The 22,477-nt window shown below is 39.2% G+C and overlaps 1 protein-coding gene across 1 annotated transcript in view; it reads left to right on the plus strand.

Annotated features, from left to right (window-relative positions):
• Positions 1-22,477, plus strand: part of LOC102735822 (E3 ubiquitin-protein ligase HECW1) — a 159,921-nt gene that overhangs the window by 86,090 nt on the left and 51,354 nt on the right. Inside the window, exons 13-17 of the mRNA XM_081799716.1 lie at positions 2,778-2,912; positions 11,912-12,017; positions 12,942-13,038; positions 19,532-19,615; positions 20,066-20,175. Coding sequence (XP_081655842.1) covers positions 2,778-2,912; positions 11,912-12,017; positions 12,942-13,038; positions 19,532-19,615; positions 20,066-20,175 — 532 coding nt within the window. The remainder of the gene's footprint in view (positions 1-2,777; positions 2,913-11,911; positions 12,018-12,941; positions 13,039-19,531; positions 19,616-20,065; positions 20,176-22,477) is intronic.

Below are 22,477 nucleotides of genomic sequence, written 5' to 3' on the forward strand. Positions count from 1 at the left end.
TAGGAATGATGGGTTACAAACATTACAGGAAAAGAAGCACTCAGAATAGCAACAAACAGTATTAAATATCTACGGACTCCCTTAACCAAAAATATGTGTCTTTCAGGAAGACAACTACAAAATTTTACTGAGAAGAGAAAGTCTTGAATAGACAGTCATTTTATGTTCAGAAATGGGAAAGGATACATTGTCTATTATAAAGAATGAATTCTCTCTAAATCATTTGTAGTCTTAAGGTGACTGTAAACAAAATCCTAATAGAACTATTTTGGAACTTAATAAAATTAAGATCAGTTCATCTGGAAAAATAAGCAGGCATGAATACTTAAGAAAATATTGAAAAGATAAATTAGGAGAGGAAACTTGTCCTACAGACATTAGTAATTGGAACAGTGAAAATCCTACAGATCATTGGAACAAATAAAATACTCCTGAAACAGATAGTGGTATTTATAAGAATTTATATGTAATAAAATGATAGGGAATGAATGATTTGGAAAAACAGGCTCTTGGAGAAAAAAATTGAATTACAACCTCACATTCATACCAAAATAAGTTTCAGAACAAACTCACCAAAAATAAAGCTAGAAAAACATAATTAAGCATTGAACTGAACTCTAGACAGAAATGATTGAGAGATTTGAGTACAGAGGAATATAAAAAATTCTGTGTAGTGGAAAACAAAGCAAACAAAAATCAAAAGCAATTTGAAGGCAGAGGAGTAATTAACACATTTATAAGTAAATAATAAAACCTTAACATCCCAACAACAACAACAACAAGGGGAGCAAAGTCAACAATATGCCAATGAAGAACCTGACCAAGAAAACTGTGAGAAAATGTTTGGCTTCCCCTGTAAACAATAATTTATCATCATTTACCATTCAACATTTCTAAGAGGTCTTTCAAATACTCAACATTTATTATAAAGTCCATGAAAAGCATTCATGAACTTACGATAAGAGGATTAATCTGTACAGCGCTCATGAAGGGAATTTGTTAATATGGACCAATAAACAAAATTTTTCTAACTTTTAGCCCAGTGATTAACTCAACTTTTAGGAATTTATACCAAAGAATTGCCACATATGCACAAATATAAGAAACCCATTTAACTTTAATTTATAAACTTGCAGGCATATAGTTGAATAATAAAAAAAAACCTTCAAATATGACTTCAGCTTATACTTGTGTGTTTAAAATCTCATGTTATATAAACATGTTGATAAATGGTTTTTTTTCCACTCACATTTTTTCTTCTTCAGATTCTTTACTCATTTTTCGATATCACTAGTGTCATTTTTGAACCACCTAACGTCATCTTCAGCCCCATCCAAATTATTGGACACATAGGCTTTTTTTTTTTAAGATTTTATTTATTTATTTGGGAGATAGAAATAGCACAAGCACTGGGGAGAGGCGGAGGGAGAAGCAGACTCCTCACTGAAGGGGGAAGCCCAGCGTGGGGCTGATCCCAGGACCCTGAGATCATGACCTGAGTGGAAGGCAGACACTTATCTGACTGAGCCACCCACGTGCCCCCATACAGGCCTTTTTGAATCTGTGTGGAATGCTGTCTTGGGAATTTTACTGCAAGTCACAGATACTGATTCACATGATATTAGGAGAGTTAATCTCCTATGTCCTGTGGGCTATCTTTTGGTCTCCATAATGAAACCACTTCCTGTATCGCTTCTTATAGAGCTCTTTAATAAAAGAGACTTGTTTACAAGGACATCTAATACTTGAAATTATAAGCTCATACTTCCCAAGAATAATTTTTAAATCTGTATTTGACTTCGACTACTTCTGTCAGGTGTGTAGACACATTCAGATACTACAATGAGCATTGATTGAGATCTTTAAGAGGAAATCACCTTCAAAACATTACATTTTGTTGAAGACCGTATTTGAAAGATTGTTTAGTAGTACAAAAGGTTTGTTTTTCTGAAAAGGTACAAATTTTATGAGAGGTAATTTTAGATGTAAAAAATAACTTTTGCCACATACTGGAACAGGTACAGTAATCAAACATTCTGCAAAGATTTATGAACAAGAATGTTTATTGAAGCACTATTTTTAAAACAGTAAAAAAGTAAAATGTCCAATGATAGAGGGTACCAAAATTACTATGCATCCATCAAGCTGAATACCATATACCTACTAAAATTCTGTGTTAAAAGAATGTCTAATAACTTAAGGAAATGCTCATAAAATAATAGGTGAAAAAAACCTTCTAACAAAATTGTAGGTGCCGATGTGAGGAAATTATATAGATTATTTGTATATTTGCATAGGAAAAGAAAAAAACTAGAAAAAAAATCACCATAATATTTTGGTGACTACCCTTGGATTGTGATATTTGGGATAATTTTGGTTTTCTTCTTACTTTTTTATCCTTTTAAAATTTCTTCTTGGTAAGACTGTGCTAGTTCTGTAATCAGAAAGACTTTGTTTTAAAAATAAAATGATCCATAAATTATTATTGGTGTTATTCTGATACATCGAAGGCTCCATTTTTCTAATTTTCCATGGTGAATACAATGTTATGATCGTAAGTCTATAACGCCACAGTGTGAAGTGTTTATCAATGACTGGTGGTGTCCCATTCAACTACTGAGCAAACGGATGCACAGCGCCCCAGTCTTCCATCAGGTTTGAGTAGATAGAAAGGAGGGACAGAAATAAACAAGAAGGCTGAGCCCTGTAGCATTCCCTTACTTTATTGCCTTCATTCTGGCTCTTTCTCACGCAGTGTGCTTTTGGTCTATCTGCAGTCTTTTTTCGTGGACCACAACAGTCGAGCTACCACTTTCATTGACCCCCGAATCCCTCTTCAGAACGGTCGTCTTCCCAACCACCTCACACATCGACAGCACCTCCAGAGGCTCCGGAGCTACAGTGCTGGAGAGGTAACACCCCCACGCCCCCTGCCACATTCACACCTCCACAGGCCCTGCTCAGGTGGGGTCAGAACCGTTTCAGTGGCTGGGATCTAGGATTGCCTGCTCCTCCAGGGGCTCCGCCATATCCACACTGGTCTTTAAAAGAATGAGGAGTCAGGGACACCCACTGAACTCCTTAGACCCATCTTCAGATTGCCTTCCTTCTGCCTTCCCTTTTGTCCTAATAATCGCCACTACTAAAAATCTGTCTAGCTTGAAGGAAATTGAAAATGTGGTGTCCAGAGATCCCTACACCATGGCTGGAGCTGTGCTTCCTTAGGCCTGCCAGTCACATGTGAATTCCTAAAAGATCATACAGGGTATGACTGACATTAAACTTCTGGCTCTTCATAGATCCTGGAGAAGACATCAATAGTATATACATGGACTAAAAACTGGGGGAAATCCACTGGGGACATGAATACTCTCTTCCCATCCTACCACGTGCTCTTTCCTGGTTTATATCTTTATTCACTGCCTAGGGTTAACTTCCACTGAATTGTGAAACCTGCCATCCCTCTTAAACATCATGTGCATTGCCTTTCTGAACTACTATCTCTTTATCCCATACCATTTCCTAGCCTCCTTTCTCAAACGAAAACTCCAAACATAGCTCTTCTCTACTTTTAGTCAGTTCCTGGTAATATTTTGAGCAAATCCCTACCTGACATTTCCCAAGTATTGGTACCATCCTAGAAACCACCAAGATCTCAGGAGATTATGGCCACTGAGAACCATTTCTCATAAAACAACTTGTAGAGTTGGATTACAATGAGGCAAAAAATGAAGTAGTACAGGATAAAAAGAAATGTGTGTGTGTGTGTGTGTGTGTGCGCTCCTCCCCACTGCCCCTGGGGGTCATTCCAGGGAGAACTAGGGTGAACATTTCAGGAGAAATGGGGAGAAAAACAATCCACCTGGCAGCCGCAGATAGCAAACATAAGTCTCAAGGGAAGAGCCTGTTGCTCTTGTATTGCTACCAGTTTACTACTTTTCTAGGGGAATCATCTGCATACTCTGACAGGTCTAACTCTTTCCAACCAAGGGCGCTCATGGTTTAAAGCCAGTGTGATAGAACGAATTTTTCTTTCATGGGTCATCTTAGGTATTGTTTTAGGATACTGCTGAAAACATGTTGATTCTTTCTTTCCTCATATATGTAAAATGTGTACATGGCCGTGCAGAGAAGAATATTGTACATCCCCAAGGGTTATGTGGGTGTCAGGACGCACACATAGCAGCACTCATCAGCAGATACACTTGCCGACTACAAAAAGCAGTGCCCCAACTTCCCAGCTCAACATGCATTGTATTCCTCTCTGGTGGCGCTTTCATAACACTTGAGAAAGTACAACATTTATGAGATAATAGTGGATAAATTCAAAAATCTGAGTCCTTTTTGAAATATGCCATTTAATTTATTTAAAATGTCCAAGCTCTTTAATATTATGAAGGCAATTTCAGCACTAATATAGAGTAACCCCATTTGACAAAAGAAGCTAAGTACTGCAGACAGGTTCACTGTCAATAAAACAAAAAGGTAGGTTACTCAATGTAAGATGAACCCCTAAAGATATAGATCTCTTACATTTATAAGAAAATAACCTGAAAATTCAAGTATTAAAACATTTCTGTTGAAACGAGATTAAAGTCATGAGTACCACTTGCAATACCTGTTCTGAAACACTTATTTAATGTGACTGACTAGCCTAAGCACAGTTACATTGAATATCAACAGTAATGACAAAGTACTACCTGCATCAGCCAAGAAAGACTGTAACACGTAACAATGAAAGGGTATAAATGTGCATCAACCATCTGTATTCTTGCTAATTCATTCACTCTCCAGTTGACTCAGTTGATCAGGTTTTTAAACCCCTCCCATCCCTCTGCGCATCCTCTGTCCACTGGTAGCTTTGCGCTGACACAAGGAGAAACCAAGAAAAGCAAAAAAGAGAGAAACTGGGAGGCAGAGAATAGCTGACCCAGAGGCAGCATACCAGGGAAAACAAAGACCCAGCGTCTGTGAAAATAAATATCTGGTTCCTCCTGCTGTGAGAGCCCAGAGCCTAGGGAATGAGAAGACAGGAGGATCTTGATATAAAAACAGAAGGAGGGGGTGGTGGGAAATGTTAATTGTGTTTGCTGTGATGTGATTTTCCTCAACAAACATTGATTAAGTGCATGGCTTGCTATGAGCACTGTGGAATGCAAAGAAGTATGAGATATGATCCCTGCCTGGGAGAATTTTGTATTCTATGTTTGAAGCCAGGCCAAAAAACACAGAGTTAAGTAACAAGAACAATTAGAATATGATTGAGTGCCAAGAGAGATGTTAGGACAAGTGCCACAGAAGTTCAAAAGAGGCCAAGGAAAGGCATCTTTAAAGTAAGGTACTTGACCTAACCCTAGAAAATTGGTAGAATCTAGCCAGATACAAAGGAAGAGGAAGAGGAAGGGCAACCCCACAGAGAGCCCGCGTGAGCAGAGGTGCAACGGTAGGATCGAGAAAGGTCAGTAGAGAGACAACGAATAGTTCAGTGTGACCAGAATACTGTTTCCACTTGGGTTTTGTCTTGGTTTTTGTAAAGTTTTGAATATCACATGGTTGGCACTTTCTCATGAGCCCACTGAATGAATTTGAGAGGAATACCATGATAATTTTTTGTGTAAAAGTGGGCTTTAGAGGAGAAGACTATTGGCATTTTGAGGACACTTCTGTAACGTATAGAATTGTCCCATGCCATTGCAAGACCTTTTTACCTGGTCCTGTCCATTAAATGTCAGGAGTGCCCTCACCTCACCAATCACTGTGACAACCAAAACAAAAAACAAAACAAAACACCTCTCAGCATTTCCAAATATTCCCATGTGGTAATACCACTTCAGTTAAGAATTGTGTTTTATGGTCAGGCAAACTTAAATATCAAAAATTCAGGTCACACAGGGAGTTCAAGACCACAGTTCATATCTAAGTCCCAGTCCAGTGTAAAGTAGTATTTTAGAAAGGAGACAATGACGGCCAAGAAGAGGAAAGAAAAGAGTGATCTGCGAGAGTGGCCCCATTCATTAGCGGCCACTGGAGGTGGCAAAGAGACACAAGATGAAGGACACCCTGTGGGAAGAAGCCTGCAGAGGTCAAGAGGTGGGAAGAAGGGGTACCTGGGACTTCAGTTAGCAGATGGAGTCTCAGCTCCAGCTTCTCCACAGAGTAGGTGTGTGTCATTACTCCTTCCTTTCCTCTCTGGGGCCTCAGTTCCCTCATCTGCAAGTGGAGCAAGGGAACTCGATGGCCAGCTCTGTGATTCTCAGTCTGTGAGGCTTGAGGCACATTAACAACGCACAGGTAAGATGAACAGGAAAGCCAGTTGGGGAGGATGGCAGGTTTGCTGTTAGAGAAGTTGATAATGAGTATGAAAACGGTAAGATATCCAATTTGAAATGACAGTTAAGCAGATGGAAATATGAGACTCAGGAACAATCAGTGAATTATTTCCATAATCCATGGTTTTTCTGTGTCACATATCAGGGGCACTGGGTGACTTGCTATAGATTTTCTTAGATCACGACCTTAGGAATCAATATTTTCTGTTCACCTTCATGAGCCATTCTCTTGAGTACTGCTCAGCATAGAATATTTTTATCAATTGCTTTTAAAGACAGAATTGAAATCAGTTTCTATATTCAGGATCCTAAATGGTAAAAATTTCCCTCAAAACCCCTATGATAGGTTATTAACAGAGACACTGTCAAATGTCTTTTAGATTTTTTTACCTCAAGTGAAAATTTTTCAGGCAGTCTGCTGAAAGCAGTTATCAGCAATATAGTGCTTTATGCATAAAAGGATCATTATTTGATACTTTAACCTGCATTTCAGTACAGTGTCACATCTGTCTGCAATATACAAAAAAAGCATCAACAAAACAGGCCTAACTCTTCACATAACGTCCAAATGGAAATGGATACAGATAAATGGAAAGAGCATATAGGCTATAAATATTGGATCCCATCTCTCAGTAAGGAAATCACTGAAGATCACGTTTGTCTTGTTTATACTGCAAGTAACAATATAAATTAATCTTAATAAGGAAGGATAACAGAGCACATAATTTTTATTTCTTTTACCACTTTATCTTGGTCAGGTTAGAAAATCATTAGTCATAGAAAAGTTCTGGAAGGGTACACACAAAAAAGCTTGTAATAGTAATTACCTCAGGAAAGGACAGGAATCTGGTAGAGAAGAGAAACTGACTCTCTCTCTCTATATATATATATATAAAATTTTTTTATTATATTACATTAGTCACCATACAGTACATCATTAGTTTTTGATGTAGTGTTCCATGATTTATTGTTTGCATAAAACACCCAGTGCTCCATGCAATACGTGCCCTCCTTAATACCCATCACCAGGCTAGCCCATCCCCCCACCTCCCTCCCCTCTAGAATCCTCAGATTGTTTTTCAGAGTCCATAGTCTCTCATGGTTCATCTCCCCCTCTGATTTCCCCCCTTCATTTTTCCCTTCCTTCTCCTGATATCCTCCATGCTATTCCTTATGTTCCGTAAATAAGTGAAACCATATGATAATTGTCTTTCTCTGCTTGACTTATTTCACTTAGCATAATCTCCTCCAGTTCCATCCATGTTGATGCAAATGTTGGGTATTCATCTTTTCTGATGGCTGAATAATACTCCATTGTATATATGGACCACATCTTCTTTATCCATTCGTCTGTTGAAGAGCATCTCGGCTCCTTCCACAGTTTGGCTATTGTGGACGCTATGAACATTGGGGTGAATGTGACCCTTCTTTTCACTACACCTGTATCTTTGGGGTTAATATCCAGTAGTGCAATTGCTGGGTCATAGGGTAGCTCTATTTTTAACTTTTTGAGGAACCTCCACACTGTTTTCCAAAGTGGCTGTACCAACTTGCATTCCCACCAACAGTGTAAGAGGGTTCCCCTTTCTCCACAACCTCTTCAACATTTGTTGTTTCTTGCCTTGTCAATTTTTGCCATTCTAACTGGTGTGACTTTTCACTTTAAAAGCAGAGGTCACTCTTGGTCATTCTTTGCAGTGAGCTTTTTTGATGACAAAAGTTATTTCATTGACTCTGATAACACAGAGAAGTCATCATTCAGGAAGCTTGCCTTTAGGGAGGGTAACCTGCACTGCTTGGGAATTTTCCTCTTGATTCCATGTAACCTATACTTGATTATAGGTTTGATTGGAAGTTTATAAAATTCAAACACTTATGAAAATAAACTTTTGAATTATCAAGAGTACGTAAAGAATGTAGAAAACACAGACACAGATGGGAAAGAAGTTAAAAGACGAGTATAATACCCCATCTGGAGACACTTCCTGGTCTACAGAGAAATAAAAAAAAAAAAATTGAATCATGTTGTCTATGGTTCTGTATTCTACTTTACCAATACCATACCTTGGAGACTGTTCCCATGCCATTAAAATTCTTCTGTATTTTAATCGTATGGATCTACCATAATGTAACTCAAGCCTTTCTTTGTACATTATGTTTATTATTCACTTTTCACTATTATAAGTATGTTGAACAACTCAAGCATAGATCTCTCTCTTTTGTTTCCTTAAGATAATTCTTAAAACTTTGTTAATGATCTATTTTTAGAATACAAAAGGAATCTAGAGATGAATGCAAATTCATCACTTGGACCTTTCCTCTGAACTCACTATTTTTTTTTATCATCAGGTCTCCAGCGTTTTCAAAGAGAGCATTAGCTGATTATTAACCCAAATTCAGTCTAAAACCTGCAATTTTCAATCACAGCTTTAAAAAACCACCAGTTTACATTTCTAAATTGCAACATGGAAGAGAAGCTTGCTTACCAGTCACTGAAAAGTATTTTCTGAGCATATCTTTTTTTTTTTTTCTAGAGAGCTTAATGTTTGAAGTTTTCACATCTGCAATTATGATTAAAGCTATCTCAACATCAAAAAGAAGAGAAATTTTAAAAGTAGTCCCTACTGCAAACTGGGTTTTAGCCAGCCATAGAATAGTCATAGCATGTCTGGGGAGAGGCAGGCCCTTGGGGGGTCCCCTCTTTGTCTCTCTGTCTCACACACACACCCCTGAGAAACTCAGTAACACAAAAAGTGTCAAATGCGAAGGGAATTTAATGAGTCATATAATTTTGGTTTTAAATGGAAAATCCATTCTTCTAGTCATTTTCAGTAGTTAGGAAAGCAAACATCAGCATCATGTTTGCAGTGAGGTCCAAAGCAGGTCACCTAGCTGATATCAAACGTTCCTCGGGATGGACCATTTAGTACTACTTTAGGGGTACAAGGATCCTGGCATATAGTAAACTAGACCAATCTCAGAATCTTCTCCAGCCCTGCTTGAAATTGTCTCCATCCCTGTAAATCCCTGGCTCCTAGTTGGACAAGGCTGTGTCTATCTAACCTTCCCATCCATCCTCATCTGCAGGCTCTCCAGTACCTCCTTTACCCTCGGCAGGTGTCTCTATGGTTCAGGTACCCCACGTGCCCTACCTTCCCCCTGTGTTGTTTCCTCCATCTCACTCATAGTTGGCCTGAGGCATATTCATCAGTCAGTTATCTACCTTCAGAGTAGCTGGGCTTCATCTGGTTTCTGAAGTTTTTGAATCTGCCTCAGTTTTGCCAGTGAGCAGGTGACCTCAGAAGTAGGCACCATTTTTCCCTAAAACATATCTGTAACATATGAATTCCCTGTGGCAGCCAGGAATAGAAGTGAGCCTCTTCCTGTTTGAAAGTGCTCTTTATTTTGGGGCAACCCACCAACAATGAGACACTTTAGCTCAGGGTGTGACAGCAGGCATCACCGGAGTTCGGTATACAGTCATGCCCTCCTGAGGTCTGTTATCAGATCTGCTTCCTCAGTTTCTCTCTGTAATACATCATTTAGATCATCTTCAATTGACTGGTCTTTCAGATTCCTGTCTTTACAGCATCAAAAATATTTCAAACACACATTAAAGCAGACTGACATAATTCCTTCCAAGGAAAAGAGACCTATCATTTCAGTCCCAGAGAGGCTTTACATATTTATTAATTCAAGGAGAAAGAAATGTAGAGACTCAGTGTTGCCTATTTTAATAGTCAACAAACCTTTCCTTCGTCACTTTGCATTGTAACCATGCTGTTGCAGAAGTACCAGCTTCTCAATCTCGGTGGCTGGCTGCTCTAGAAGTACAGAGCTGAGGGCCAATGACATCAAAGTGAGAGGTTCACCACAGTGGCACAGAATCTATTGCCTTGTCCTTCAAGTAAGCAGTGGGCAAGGAGAAAGACCGGAAGAGAAAGGATGGATCTGCATCTCTACTACTTCAAGAAGAGCAATTCAAAGACTGCCGTATACAGACAGTGAACTGATAGCACATCTCTGCAAAGAAAGGGTGTTACCCCTGTCTGTGTGGAGTGTGGAAGTAGGACCCAAAGGAAAACCAGCAATTACCATGTCTTTAATGAGTAAGCCCTAAATAATCTGTCCTATTTATCATCTGCAATATGACACATGGACTAGTCTGAAATGGCCCCTTTGAGATTGACCTGACCTTTCTGGACTTTGTATCATAGGATCTCAATAACTCTCCTGAATTCTGTGGAAGTGAATTGTATACCAGTCTCAGAGGGAGAATTTTCTTTCCTTATTTGTCTGGGTGTTGGAGCACTTTTTAAGTATATTACAAAGTAATCTTCAATGTAATTCTTAAATGTCTTTAAAGCCTATTTTGGCATACTTTACCAAATACCATAGAATGAATCATACTCTACAGCAAACCCCATATATTTGGTGAATGTACTCCAATGTGGAAATTCTATAGGGCCTCTGTTTAAATAGCTTACCCTGCAAGGGTCCTTTGGGGAACAAATGTACATGGAATCATGGTAGAGAGCTCGCTGCCATGCTCTTGAACTTAGGGGGTTTATTAAAACTTAAAATGGAGCTAAATTAATCATCACAAATATCAGTTTTAAGCTAAGCAAGTTTTGTATTTCATGAAGTTTTGTCAAAATGCCCATCCAAAACTAAGGTATTGGGTGCAGGCTAATGGCAGGAGAGGAGTCAACAAATGCTTTGCACTCAAGCATTAGTTGGTACCCCGGTTCTGTCTCTTACAGTTAAAAATGTTGTAAAAACTTAAGTTATCCCAATTCTCAGTTTCCCTCTTTGTAATCTGGGGTTAGTAATGCTTATCTTTCAGAATTTTGAGAGAATGAAAAGATACTATGTGAAGAATAGCCAGCACAGTGAATGGAATAGTAGGCACTAAGCAAAGAATGGCCATCTGAGAGTGATACGTGCTGTTAAAAAGAGCACGTCCATTGCACATTCAGTGCTGAAGTTCAGTGCTACTCTTAGAAATGAAAGTCATAAACTTATCTTTACTACTACTATGAATACTATGATAGTATTCATGTAGAATTTATTTGTCTCTTGAATGTATTTACGAAGAGGAATGTTTCTTAGTCTACTCAGTATATTAATCTGGTTAACATTTATAACATTTAGCACAATCACTTTCTTAAAAACCATCAACCATCCTGCTTAGTCTTTTTTTTTAAAAAACTTGCTTATTGGGGCACCTGGGTGGCTCAGTCGGTTAAGCGGCTGCCTTCGGCTCAGGTCATAATCCCAGGGTCCTGGGATCGAGCCCCGCATCGGGCTCCCTGTTCAGCAGAGAGCCTGCTTCTCCCTTTCCCTCTGCCTGCCGCTCTGCCTACTTGTGCTATCTCTCTGTCAAATAAATAAATTTTAAAAAATCTTTAAAAAAAATAAAAAACTTGCTTATTTCCACTCCCTTCGAGGATTGTAACTTCATTTCTTTTGTAACTTAGGTGATATCAGGATCTTTTACCCCTCATATTGAAAAATTAGTATCAAAAGACCATCTGAAATTGATAAGATTTCCAATGCTAACAATTTTATTTTGAAATTAGGCTTCAGAAGTCTCTAGAAACAGAGGAGCCTCTTTACTGGCCAGGCCAGGACACAGCCTAGTAGCTGCTATTCGAAGCCAACATCAACATGAGTCATTGCCGCTAGGTATGTATCATGTTTTGGGGACCCTGGATACCCAATAGTTAGCCTTTTTTTTTTTGTCATGAATCTTTTAATATTCAGGATTCTGTGTTTTCTTTTTCCTCCCCTATGGTATAATCTACCCCTACCCTTTGCTTCCATCCCCCTTGTGCCCCTTTTTCCTTTCCTTTCACTCCTCAATTTGACCTTCCATCTTCCCTCTTTCTTCTCTGCTCTCTTCCAGACCCTCATCCCCTTCTTCTTTATTCCATTCAGTGATTTGTTAGCCAAGTCCAGGAGAGCATAGTTTAAGTGAAGTGATGGATCTTGTTGCTATTAGATGCAGCTTTAAATTTAGAACTTCTTTCCCAGGTGTGCATGGGGATAAGTCAGCATAGTCTTCATTCCTAACCTCTGTTACCTCCTGAGGTACATGCCACTCGTATCAAGGGAAGTGAGGTGAGAAAGCCCAAATGGATGTGGATACTTCCATTATCACTACTGGGCAATCAACCTTGGCCAAGGTTGTAAGGGTCAAGTGCTCAGAAAAGGATTTCTTTGAACTCATAAAGAATTTTTTGCCATAAATCTATTGCAAAATGACCAAGAGAAGTCAGAAGGAAGAGAGTACAACTCCCCTCATGGAAGAGCTATTTTATTCTCCTTCACCTGTTCACACAGGGATGAGTTAACACCCAGTTAAGTTCCTGGAATATTAAAGATAATTAACTTAGATCTAGTTCACTTTGGGTTTGGTCTTTTAAAAATGATAATGCTATTATGTCACAGGAAAAAAACCCTCAAGAGCTTACATTTTTTTGATGAGTATGCTACCTGCCCTTCAAACTCCTGTGTTAATCCTGGTATCAAGCAGCCATTTTCCAACCACTATAGAAATTATCTCTGGGCCGAAGACTCAACCACAACTTGCACTTTTGTCTGTTTCAGCATATAATGACAAGATTGTGGCATTTCTTCGCCAACCAAACATTTTTGAAATGCTGCAAGAGCGTCAGCCAAGCCTGGCGAGAAACCACGCACTCAGGTAGGGGCTTGTCCCTCACCCTCGAGCTCTAGGTCTCCCCGGCTGGTCTTCCAGGTGGGACAGCACCTCTGTGGAGAGAGAGCAGAAGCTTATGATGTGTTTTGTTTGTGTATTTAATTATGTCCTGAATACTTAAAATGAAGGATCTCTGAAGTGTCACAATCAGAGATAGCCCTGTTGCCAGGTTATATATTATTCATACGATGTTAATATGATTTCCTTTGATTCGGAGGGAAGCACAGAAAAAGTAAAATATCTTTCATCAAAAAATTACTTATGTAAAGCACCATATAAATTTTTTATTCAGGAATAGTTAACATTAATTAATGTTAGTTTCAGGTGTACAATATAGTGATTCAATAATTCTATGCATTACTCAGTGCTCATCATGATCAGTGTACTGTTAATTCCCTTCACCTATTTCACCCATTCCCTCACCCACCTCCCCTCTTGTAACCATCAGTTTGCTCTCTATTGTTAAGGGTCTGTTTTTTTGTTTGTCTCTTTTTTTTCCTTGCTTGTTTGTTTTGTTTCTTAAATTCTACATATAAGTGAGATCATATGGTATTTGTCTTTCTCTGACTGACCTATTTCACATAGCATTATACCCTTTAGATCCATCCATGTTGTTGCAAATGGCAAGATTTTATTCTTTTTTATTTGTGAGTAATATTCCATTGCATATATATATATATATGCATATGTATATATATATACACCACATCTTCTTTATCCATTCATCTATGGATGGATACTTAGATTGTTTCCATATCTTGGTTGTTATGTATATGCTACAGTAAATACAAGGGTGCATATATCTTTTTGAATTAGTGTTTTCATTTTCTTTGGGTGAATACCCACTAGTGGAATTATTAGATCATGTAGTAATTGTATTTTTAATTTTTTTAGGAACCTCCATACTGTTTTCCACAGTAGCTGCACCAGCTTGAATTCCCACCAACACTGCTTGTGGGTTCCTTTTTCTCCACATCCTTGCCAACATTTGTTGTTTCTTGTGTTTTTGATTTTAGCCATTCTGACAGGTGTGAGGTGATACCTCATTGTGGTTTTGATTTGCATTTCCCTGATGATGAGTGATGTTGAGCATCTTCGCATGTGTCTGTTGGCCATCTGTATGTCTTCTTTAGAAAAATATCTATTCATGTCCCCTGCCCATTTTTAATTGGATTATTTAGGGGGGTTTTGGTGTTGAGTTGTATAAGTTCTTTAAATATTTTGGATATTAACCCCTTATTGGATATATCATTTGCAAATATCTTCTCCCATTCACTAGATTGTCTTTTGTTGATGGTTTCCTTCACTGTGCAAAGGCTTTTTATTTTGGTGTAGTCCCAATAGTTTATTTTTGCTTTTGTTTCCCTTGCCAAAGGAGACATATCTATAAAGATGTTTCTACAGCCAATGCCAAAGCAATTACTGCCTATGTTCTCTTCTAGGAATTTTATGGTTTTAGGTCTCACATTTAGGTCTTTAATCCATTTTAAAAAATTTTATCTTTAAAATATCATCATTTAGTGGTAAACCAACTATTAGATGAACATATTCAAAAATAAACCAAAGTATCATGTGTTCTAACTACTTAAATCTTACTGTCCATTAGTGTCATTGTTGAATGAGTGTCTCTGAAACTGAATCACTTCATTTGGAAAGGATAGCCACCCAAAGTGAACTTAAATCCCACTTTCTCTCCAAGATATTCAGGTAACTCTCTGCTTCAGTTGACTACATAGCATTTTGGAAGCTGGCTATACATGATGGTTAAGTGTGTCCCCTTGCAGTTTGAATTCTTGCTCCAGCTCTTAGAGACCATCGATCTGGGCATGTTATTCAGCCCATATATACCCTTGATCTCCTCAGATACAGAGTTACCATGTCGGCACTGTGGAGATGCTTTTATAGGTAGGTGTGTGAAGGATCAGGGAAGGTGGGTGGGAGTGCAGTCACTGACTACCTCTGACTCCTCATCTCCCATTTGGTGGTCTTTTGAATCTAGCTGACAACTGTAGTACTCTGATTTGACTTCCTCAGTGAATCACCAACACCTGAAAATAGCCCCTTTGCTATTCAAATTCCTATTACTCCTGTCAGGGTAGATCATTCACTATTCTCCCCCCACACACCCACACACCCTCACTGACACCTCTTTTCCCTGCTTTTTACTCTGTGTGAATTAGAATCACTGTCCTCCCCATTGCCGGATCTCCCCGCTTTCCTCTTTCTCTGTCTCCACATCCAAACACCTGCCTCCTCACTTTGTCTTCCGGCCTTTTTTTTTTATTCCCTGTCATGGCCTGTGTTTGGGTGCTCAGCATTTCCCTCCTGGATTTTGTAGGGATCTCCTAGAAGATGTCCCCTAGATCTAGGACAGAATTACCTTCTTATAGCACAGAATAAATCATCTCACTCCTGGCCTTCAAAAAAGCTTCCCATTGTGTGTAAAATAAAGTCAGGATTTCTAAGCACAGTTTCCATGGTCTCCGAAGTCTGGCCCTAACCTAACTCTCCATCCCATGCTAATTTTTTCCTTCTAATATCTTCCACCTCCACCAGTCTTTGTCCTCTCCTACTTCTTCCCTCTCGGGAATGGCTTTTCTCTTAAGGACCTCTCAACTCATTTTAAAGGCTCAAACCAAATGCAAAGATTCACTGACCTAGCCATACTTCAGTGCTTCTTTTGCCTTGCTTGATAGCATTCCTTTTTTGTCCTTCTAGTATATCTTTCCATTATCTCTTGAATGCTGTCTGTACTGATCTCTCCCTACAATATGTAAGTTCCTTAGAGCAGGACCTTCTGGTCTTTGCCTTTGTATCACTCTCCCCCTCTGAACCTAGTCCTCTACTTTGAAGATAAGAAACACTAATTACCTTTAGAGTGAATGAAAGATCTTTAGCATGAACAGATGAGACTTAGCATGAGTGATTGTCACTTCCACTTCTGTTCAACTCTGCCCATTTTATTACTGTGGCACAGAAAGCAGTGCCATACTCAGTCATATGGATCATTTATTGGTGTGCTACTCTCTGACTCACAGTATATCATAATTTAAGGGAATTTCCAAAGGATTTTCAGAGGAGTTGTACTATCTGAAAAGTTTCTGAGAGATTGCTACTCTTGAACATTTTTTATGTTATGATTCTATTACTAAGTAATGAGTTCACAGCTAATTTTTTGGAGGAATTTAAACTCACCAAAGGCACTAGAGTCTCATTTAAGTCATTTTAAAAGTGAAAAATGTAATCCCATGGGTAAAAGAGCGAAAGTAAACTATTTTCAGCGCTATTGCATAGTATCACATTATAACAAAATTCAAGAAACTTTCAAGGCTTTGTTGCAGTGCAGAATTATACAATTACAATTTTCCAGATATGGGGGAATTTGGAATTAAGGCATCTTGGAATTGGAAAAATCTTGGCAATTATTTAGTATAGAAACTAATAGCTTCTTCTTTAAGATTATGGATTCCTTTAAGGACCTGTAGGCCCAGGATGAGAACCCAAATATCTCATCAAAAGCAGAAGGCCCACAGTAACTAAGAGGCTATGGAATTAAAAAGGGAGAACAACAAGAGGAAGAAATTGCTCTTCAGGGAGTCGGGCTTACAGGAACCAGGAAGCCAGGCCCTACTGCTATAACTGGGCCTGTGCTTGCCCCTGGGTGTGATGTGAGGGTGAGTCAGCTCCATTTTAAAGGTCCAAAGGTTGAAAAGAACACCTTCTTTCTCCACGATACTGTTCAGAGGAAGAAATTACTCTTTCCTCCGTGTTCTCCAAGTGGGGCTGTGACCCCTGTTCCACCATTGCTACTCTCAGGGAGCCATGGATTCACTATATTGGGTCCACAAAGCCAGTTTCTGGGTCAGAGGGCGGAGGGTGAGTCCTCAGAAAACTGTTCAGCAGACAACAGTGAATCATAAGGAAGTCACGTGTGGAAAGGGAAGGTGGAGGCAGAAAATCCAGAGGTTAATGACATTTGTTCACTTTAAGGGTCATGGTAGCAGTTCTCATTCATTCATTCTTCCTTCAACTGGTGCTTTTATTGTTCCAGGATTCTGAATCAGAATTGCAGCAGGACTGTGTATGCAGTAGCAAAGCAAAACAGACATTGGCCCTACTTTGCATGGTATTTGCTATCTACTGAGGAAGGCAGATGATAGACAAGTTTGACTTTTTTTTTTTAAGCCATATATAGCTATAGAATGTGTTAAAGGCCACAAAGGACAAGATCAGAATTCAGTGATAGTGATAAAAGAACATCAAGGATTTCATTTGGATATCAAGTTTTGAGGTCTTGGAGGCCACAAAAGGAGATATCAAGATGTCAAGAAGGCAGGTGGCTCTACTGAACTGAGCCCTGGGGAGAGTTTTATACTGGAGTTTTCCTGGTGGGCAAGGGTATATGTAGGAGAGGCATCTGGCATTCTAGCCTTTAGAGATCTTTCCCAGTTCCAGTACCTTTGGGATTGAGTCCCGGGGGCATTTGGAGGCCCCCAGACCACTGGGTCTGCATGAAATTTTCATACACATGACAGAAAGTGCAACGTCCTGTGGAGAGCCACTGAAAGTCTCAGAAAACTGTGCTTGGCTTTCTGATACATGGATGTGGTTCATGTAGGTGGTGGGATAATAGAACCACGGCAGGGCAGTGCCCCTTTCTGTGGGCACTTTCCTGCCCTAGTAGAGTTGACCCCCTTTGGACTTCATTTCTTCGGGGACACTGGGAACAAAGGGCAATCCCTAGAATGTTCTCCCTGTTTTTCCTCCAGACAAGGAGACCAGGGGCTTACCCACATATAGGTCCCTTGGGGCAATAGGATGATCTGCCCCAGGGGCACTGTCACTGGGAGAACATAAATTTGAGAGTCCTTTGTGGGACTGAGTCAGTAAAGCAGGGGAGCAGATCCACAAAAGTCTTCCAAATAAGAGGTCTGTGAGGTGGTATCAGGATTTAGAGGCCAAAGCTCAGGAACATGGAATTGAGAACATAGGGACATGAAGGGAGAAACAGGTGGTGGAGGAGGCATGGTGCTTGCACTCTTGGCTGGGCTTCCACATCCTTCCTGCAAAATGATGTGTGGACGGTTCTGCTCCATTTTTCAAACCCCCAGTCAGAGAAGACACTATGAGCACCCCCAGGTTTTGGCAATAGCCTTTACCGCAATGATACGCTACCCATACTGAGAGGTTGGGTCACAATGCATTTCTCTGTTTAATCTTATTTTGTGTATCTTTGTAGAGGCCAAAAAGTTTCCCTTTTAAAAAATACACACCCCAAAAGGTCAAGTTTATTTTATTGTTGCCTGAAAATATGCAAGTAATGATGAAGATTTGGGTTCACATTATTATAATCAGAGAGAGGAAAAATTTGTATCTGCAGTATTTTTATAAATAGATTTTTTTAAAAGTCATGCATTGGATGAAACTGAGTATAGGGTATACTGGATGGCTCTGTATTAATTTCCTACAACTACATGTGATTCTAAAACCATCTCATAATAGGGGAGGCTGGGTGACTCAGTCATTAAGCGACTGCCTTCAGATCATGACTTCGGCTCAGGTCATGATCCCGGGGTCCTGGGATGGAGCCCCACATTGGGCTCCCTGCTCAGCAGGAAGCCTGCTTCTCCCTCTTCCATTCCCCCTGCCTGTGTTCCCGCTCTCGCTGTATCTCTCTCTGTCAAATAAATAAATAAAATCTTTAAAAATAACAATAAAAATATAAAATAGTCTCAAAATAAAAATTTTAACAAAAAAAGAAAGAGTTAAATATTAAAAAATATTAAGTCTTCTCAGATTTCTGTGGCATCTCTTCAAGAAAGGGAGGAATATTTAACTTCTTTGAAGCATGCATACAATGGAATGATTCTTGGTTGTGGCATTTATAATATCTGAATGTCAGAGAATCAAAGTACAAAGTTCATTTGATCAAAATAAATGTTATATTTCTCTCTAGATTCATTGGAATAATTTGTCAGGTTGGAGTTGGAGGTCATGAGAGAGATCAGAATGCAAATTATAATTAAACAGAGAAATTGATGCCTGTGCTCAGACTGACCTGGGAGACTCTGGTATTCTAGATGCCAGATCCTCTCTTACCCAGTGTTGCATTATACATTTTCCATCAGGCACAAGGTTTCTCAGGCTCTTTCCCCCCATGGCTCCCAAGACACCATGAGCCCACAAACAGTCCTCCGGCAGCTCTCCTTACCCAGCTTCACTCCTGACTGTCATAGCTATGGGAGGACCTACTTTTGTCGAGTTCTTCAGCTTCCATCCCTGTGTGATTCTGAGGATGGATGATCCCTTGTAGAGCATCATGGGAACCTGCCACAGGAACTTAAAATGCCACAAAATTCACTGGACATTAGAACATCGCTAGTCAGCCATATTGGCAGAGAAAAAAGTGAGTCAGAAAGCGATTTATTCCCTAGCTTATCTGTTGGTAATTCTTACTTTATTTCCCACATTATTCTAGGGAGAAAATCCATTACATTCGGACTGAGGGTAATCATGGGCTTGAAAAGTTGTCCTGTGATGCAGATCTAGTCATTTTGCTGAGGTAAGGGGCTAAGCCTGAAACACTTCTTGAAAAGGCTGCTCTGGGCAGTCTTCCTCCACTACAGCTATGACTGAAACACTCACCATTTGTTTTAGAGGATTCTACTGACTACAACTAAAGTAGGGCCCCCACCCTTGGACCTGCTGTCCATTGCCTTCTTTACATTTACAACTGGGGTATCAAGAACTGTGTATAGCACTTGATGGAGACTCTATTATTTCAGGATTAATTAGGGTTTAAAATAACACTGAGAATTTGCATGCTGGCATGTGCCTATCTAAGTGAACCAAAGTGCTTTTGTTGCTTTGTGAGAACTGTAACCACTATTACCCCAATTCATGAATATTCTCTCATGGACAGAAAACTAACTTTTTTTTCTCTCTTCTTCTTCCTTCTCCTCTGCTTCTTCTTCTTATTCGTCCTCCTCTTCTTTTTTTTCTTACTTTGCAGTCTCTTTGAAGAAGAGATTATGTCCTACGTCCCACTGCAGGCTGCCTTCCACCCTGGGTACAGCTTCTCTCCCCGCTGTTCACCCTGTTCCTCACCTCAGAACTCCCCAGGTAACTTGAGTATCTGGCATTCTGTCTCCTGTAAGTGGCCATCTGTGTTTCCACCAGATGAAGGTGGAACAAGGGCAGTAGTATATTATGTCCTCTCTCCCTTCTTCCCTCTCAGTTTTCTGATTGAAAGCACGCTGCCAGAATTGGGTGTTGACAAATTGCTGCCTGTTTTTGTTATAATGCATTCTACATTTTTAAATAATTTGAATTTTTTTTTACAAAAACAGTTTTTCATGACATGTGAAACTATATGAAATTCAAATTTCAGTGTCTGTAAATAGAATTTTATCGGACCCCAGCCAAACCTGTTTATTTATGTATTTTCTATAACAACTTTCACAGTACAACAGCAGAGATGAGTAGTAACGATGAGACCAGATGGGTGCAAAAGCTTAAAATATTTACTATCTGGCCCTTCACAGAAAAAGTCTGCTGACCCCTGCTCTAAATTGCTTTTGTATTCCAAGGTACTCTGCAGGCATTTAGAAGGGAAGAGCCCTTTCTGAAACATTCTGCCTTATGACTCAGAATGTTATTAGATACCAGTTTTAGTAACTTTGTGCTAAGGTGTAAAGGAATTGCTCGGTGATATGGTTACTAGGGACCACCATAACGTCCCCCATGAAGACGCTGAAGAGTTTTCTTACATGAGCAATTGTTCCCCTACAGTTTTCTTTGTGTATTAGGATTAATTTACTCATGATACAGAAATTCTTTATAGGTATTTTCCATTTCAAATAAGGAAATGTATACTGAACTCTTTTGTGAAAAAAGAAGATATTGCTCCTGGGTTCATCAAAATAATTAGTTTAAGTAAAATCCCTACTCTCAAATGGGATCCAGATATTGGAGAGTTTTTCCTCAGTTGTTTGGTTTACAATACCACCTTGTTCAAAGTCTTGGTGGTAAACCCAAATTTCTTTTTATAACTTTAAAAGTAAAGGGATTTAGTTTTTAAAATCTAGTAGGTAGGTAACTGGGTGATAGGCAATAAGGAGGGCATGTGATCTGATGAGCCTGGGTGTTACACACAACTAATGAATCATTGAACACTACATCAAAAACTAATGATGTACAAATCTGAAGGGGAAGAAATCAGAGAGGGAGACAAACCATGAGAGACTCTGGACTCTGGAAACAAACTGAGGGTTACAGAAGGGAGGAGGTTGGGGGATGGGATAGCCGGGTGATGGGTATCAAGAAGGGCGCATGATGTGATGAGCACTGGGTGTTATACTTAACTAATGAATCATTGAACACTACATCAAAAACTAACGATGGCTAACTGAACATAATAAAAAAAAACTAATGATGTACTATATATTGGCTAATTGAGCTTAATTTAAAAAAATGAAAGAAAGAAAAAAAAATAGTAAAATAAAAATCTAGTAGGTTTGTATCTCACAGCCTCTAAAGTCAGAGTCCAAGCTTGGCTTTTGAGGCCATTGGAGAAATTCACAAGAGATACAGAATTTAGCAGTGTGTTCCGTCCCTCAGAAGGGATGTCTCACTCAGCATTACTTGGTACTGCCGCAGGTCTCTAAAATGAGTATCTTAGCTTGGCTCCTCCAAGTCATGTCACTCAGAACTATCTCTTAGAGGTAGTTTTGTTAATTGCTAAGATCTGTTTCTAAGTCAGTCTCTCCTCATCATCACTTCCTCCAAACCAGTGCACCAAAGGCATTATTAAGGACATACAACATAACTGAGATGCCCTGACCTGAGAAAAGGAGGATGAGGAGCTTTGCCCGAGCCAACGTCAGGACAGTCAAATGTTTCCAGTGCACACTTTTGGGGAGCAGAGCCTTCCATTTGGGGGCATCTATTGGCCTGCATAATGATCTGTCATTTTGTTGTAGATATTGTCCCAGCCTGATAAAGTATCTGCACTTCGGTCCAAACATTTAACAGTAGAGTATGATTTTAACATCATTACATGGGGGAGATATCATATTACAAATAGAAAAATAAGAGAGAATAAAGAGTTATTTGCTAAATGATAATTACTTGCATAACTTTTATAAAAGGAATCAACTTTCCTAATCCCATGAACCCAAACAATCATCCAATTCATTTTAATTCTTAATTCTCCTAGCTCTGACCATGGGGTCCTAGATTATGTAATCCAAATATTTTGATGTTAAATTTTATAATTCCCATTTTTCTAGACCTTCATGACATTTACCTGGGTACTACAGAGATAGCAAATTACAGATATTTATGCCAAAGGACTTTGTAAAGCATAAATTACTAGAAAAATACACAGTAGTGATCATGGGCGTAGTGTAGTACCAGCAGTAAT

The sequence above is a fragment of the Leptonychotes weddellii genome, chromosome 12, assembly GCF_054177405.1.
Source record: "Leptonychotes weddellii isolate Sample4059 chromosome 12, ASM5417740v2, whole genome shotgun sequence".
Lineage (NCBI taxonomy): Eukaryota > Metazoa > Chordata > Mammalia > Carnivora > Phocidae > Leptonychotes > Leptonychotes weddellii.